Source organism: Lolium rigidum, chromosome 3 (genome assembly GCF_022539505.1).
Source record: "Lolium rigidum isolate FL_2022 chromosome 3, APGP_CSIRO_Lrig_0.1, whole genome shotgun sequence".
NCBI classification, from domain to species: domain Eukaryota; kingdom Viridiplantae; phylum Streptophyta; class Magnoliopsida; order Poales; family Poaceae; genus Lolium; species Lolium rigidum.
In genome coordinates, this window is record NC_061510.1 from 258,981,333 (window position 1) to 258,985,181 (window position 3,849).

Here is a 3,849-nt window from a genome sequence, read left to right on the forward strand (position 1 = left end):
CGTCGACCGCCGCCATGGACCCGCGCTTCCCGCCGCCGGCGCCGTCCTCCGCCGGAGCGGGCGGGCGCGGCCACAGGCGAGCACACTCCGAGACCTTCATCCGCTTCCCGGACACGGACCTGCTGCTCGACCCCGACAGCGACTTCTCCTTCTCCGACATCGACTTCCCCTCCCTCTCCGACGACTCCCCCGCCGTCTCCTCCAACCCCGCCTCGCACCCCCCGCCGCTGCCGCCGCACGGGGCTGCCGCGGCCGCACCCCCGTCGCCGGCGCCGCGGCCGCCTGGCGCGGGTGGCGCGCACATGAGGAGCCTCTCGCTCGACGCCGCCTTCTTCGACGGCCTCACGCTGCAGGGAGGGGGAGGCGGGCCCGGGCATAAGAGGAGCGGCTCCATGGATGGGGCGAGCTCGCCGTCCGAGGGCGAGTCCGCGCTCTCCGCCGGACTGCCGGACTACGCCAAGAAGGCCATTCCCGCCGAGAGGCTCGCCGAGCTCGCGCTGCTCGACCCCAAGCGCGCTAAGAGGTCAGCTTTCCCCCTTCACTCTATCCATCCTGCTACGATTGGTAGATCCAAAGCTAGTTTGCTGCTAGTCCTTCCTGCTGCCCTGCGTTACTGAGATCTGGCTCCTTGCTGCTCTGCTGCCTAATTTTGTCTTCTAGCTAGGGTTTCCTCCCTCTGGTTCAATAGAATCATATTCTATTCTAGGTGTACGTGGTTTCATCATTCTTGTTGGTGGTGCTGGTCTCTGCTGTGCAGGATTCTCGCCAACAGGGTATCGGCGGCCAGGTCAAAGGAGAGGAAGATCAAGTACACTGGCGAGCTGGAGAGGAAGGTGCAGACGCTGCAGACAGAGGCCACTACGCTCTCCGCACAGCTCACGCTTCTTCAGGTATCTATAATTGCTGCGCGGTTTCTCTGTTCGGTATGATTGTTTGACTCTGTTTAACCGCAATAATGATGAAGCCGATATTCTGTCTGATTAGTCGGTTGCTTTGCTTATTCTCTTAGACAGCTGTGGCTACTGGATTGGTAACTTGTATGAACCCGACTAACTCAAACCTTGCGTTCTGACATAAGCAACTAGGATAAACAAACAAATGATTGCTTTAACTTGCAACGTCTTGTGATCCGTTATAGTAATAGTATTCCATTATCTTCTCAACTAGGTAATATATTTCGTTATCTTAGCTTATCTGTTCCCCTCATGTAACTTGGCTTCCTAAGCCCTTCTCATTACTAGAGTTGTTGACATTTCTATGAACTTTTACCTAAAATTCGGTAGCTATCTTCTCTTCTTAGATTTAATACAAACATCCGCTTTGTTTATTATATCAAGGGAGTTTGTAAAGTTACAATTTAATACCGCCCACTTTCATTTTCTGATATTCGAGGCTCCCAAATATCTTGGGTTCCATACACCTTTGGGTAAGAGATCATATATTACCTTTTGTGTTATGATTCCCAAAGAATATTCTTTGACAACGGCATTCCGTGTTTCCCCATTCCCACCACTTGGCTCTTCCAAATTTCAAGTTTCTAGTGCTTCTGATAGTTGACTCTTCAAGCATAGTGGATGCAAGTCTCCATTTGGTACAAGTTAGTTTTCACGTATCGCCGTCTGTCACTTTGAATTTGCAAATTTCACTTCCTTAGGACTCTCATTTTGCTATCGGCTTCTATTTATTTGCTTGTCTCCCTTTTGCTTGTTATAGTGAATGGTTCGCTGGATGCACCCACCCACCTTTAAATCTTTAGCAAATCTATAGCGCGTCAAATTCATCATAACTACGTGCTAAAATTTTCCTTGGTAGGCTGAAGTTAAAAACTACAAGATTATTTGGAGAAAACTTCCTTGGAGTAGCTTTGCTTTGAAGTTTGATGTCTTGTTTAGTGACAATCTGTAAAAAAAATACCATGAACCAAGGATTCTCTACCTGTATTTCCATGCCTTTTACATGAGCATGCAGTGGATCTTTTGTATAGGCCTTGAATAGCTAACTGTCTCTTCCTAGTTACGCAAAGATAGAAGTTCATAGTATTAAGGGGGAACGAAGAACAGATGTGACATGATTTATTGCACCAAAAAGTAGGTGTGATAATGCCGACACCTCTATTTGATTTGTCAGTCATGTCAGAAACAGTGAAGTGATTCTCTTTATGAAAGATGGTTTGATTGAAGATGTTAGAAGCAAATGGATGATGTTAGTGTGAAGCTTTGTTTTGGTTGGTGGGATAGTAACATAAGATTTATCTTATTCTCCACAAAGCTTGGCCAGTACTGAACGTCTAATCTGTGCTAGAAAAAGAAATAAGTGATATTTAGTATGACTTAAGCCAGATTCAATGCTATTTAATAAGTATTTAGTAAGTACTTGGTGATTTTATCCCTCATTAGGATGAGTTCAAAATTATACCCCACTGGCAACTGTGCGGCTGTGCCTTTGATTGCATATTGTCAATGTGTCACATCCAATGCTATCTTTTGTTGCATTTATTTTATCTGTTTCTGGTGTTGATTTTTCTTTTTTGTAATCCAGAGGGACACTTCTGGTTTAACTGTCGAGAACAGAGAACTCAAACTCCGGTTGCAGTCCATGGAAGAACAAGCCAAACTTCGAGATGGTATGTCCTAGTCTTGTTTTCGAAGTTTATTTGGTGTAATATCTAGGCCCCGAATAAAACTCTCCTGTTTCATGAACATTTAAGGCATCTGAGGTCGATTGATCATCAATCCGTCACCTAATGACCATGAATCTGTTTCATGCAGCTCTGAATGATGCCCTGAGAGAAGAAGTCCAGCGGCTTAAGATAGCGGCAGGTCAAGTTCCAAGCATGAACGGCCCTTTTAACGGAGGACTACAGCATCAGCAACAGATGTCGAACTATTTCTCACAGCAGCAGCAGCAGCAGCAGCAGATGCAGTTCCTAGGCCAACAAGTTCGTCAGCAGCACCACCAGCAAAACCATCTCCAGAATTCTTCAAATGGAGGCCAGTCGCTGAGCGGTCAGTCCCTAAGCGACTCCATGGATTACATCTGAGGAGAAAGAAGGCACATACCGACCACAACTCGGTAGCTGTAAAGATAACTGATGTATACCGTATGCACATGAATCAAATTATTCCTAGGGTAGCTAGCTGTTCTTTGTACCATTAATCAAGAAATTTCATCCATGTATCGTGGTCCATTGTCCCTTCGATTTTTCTTTCTGGGGCCATGCATGCCTTGGCCTGAAGTCTGAACGAAAAATGCTTAACATGTTGCCTGTAGTTGTCACCCTGTAAAGATGTTATGGTGAATGAAGTGGTTTTCTGGATGGATGGGAAGTTGGGAACTCTCCTGGTTTCCGGCTGCTTTTTTTTTTGAAATGGGAAAATATCACTCCAGCTTCCGCATCCAAGGGGTGTACACGGTTTTTTTTATTAGATTATTCACAATACCTTACAAGAAAAATTACAAAGATTGAACCGAAGTCACCAAAACTAACGACAGCTTGCTAATCCTACATCACCGATGAGGGGGGTTAATGAATCGAGCCAACACCCTGACATCACACAAACGCGCATCATCAAAAAATCGAAGGCCTCGACAAGTCGCCCATTGGTGGGCAGGTGGCACAACCGGTTCGGCAGACCATCGACGTGTACCATCATACACGCTCCAGAAGTCTTCGCCGCCACCGTCTTCCGCATACCCATCTTCAGGAGAGATCAATCCAATGACCATGCGATGCCTGCCACCAACGCCACCACGACGCTAGACAGCTCCACCATCCTACGCACGTCGAACATGATGTATCCGACGATGCTATCCCGCTGCACCACGCCGCGGAGATCCGCCGTCTTCAAC

General features: G+C 47.0%; 1 protein-coding gene across 1 annotated transcript; it reads left to right on the plus strand.

The window, feature by feature from the left end:
- On the plus strand, nucleotides 1-3,316 carry LOC124703349 (transcription factor VIP1-like). Its single transcript, XM_047235569.1, has 4 exons — nucleotides 1-523; nucleotides 758-890; nucleotides 2,539-2,623; nucleotides 2,769-3,316. The coding sequence occupies exons 1-4, from the start codon at nucleotides 15-17 to the stop codon at nucleotides 3,038-3,040; spliced, it is 999 nt and encodes a 332-aa protein (XP_047091525.1). The 5' UTR covers nucleotides 1-14; the 3' UTR covers nucleotides 3,041-3,316.
- The last annotated feature ends 533 nt before the right edge of the window (nucleotides 3,317-3,849 follow it).

Coding starts and splice junctions, on each gene's coding strand:
- LOC124703349 (XM_047235569.1), top strand. CDS start 15: ATGGACCCGCGCTTCCCGCCGCCGGCGCCGTCCTCCGCCGGAGCGGGC. Junction 524..757: donor GACCCCAAGCGCGCTAAGAG/GTCAGCTTTCCC, acceptor TCTGCTGTGCAG/GATTCTCGCCAACAGGGTAT. Junction 891..2,538: donor CACAGCTCACGCTTCTTCAG/GTATCTATAATT, acceptor TTTGTAATCCAG/AGGGACACTTCTGGTTTAAC.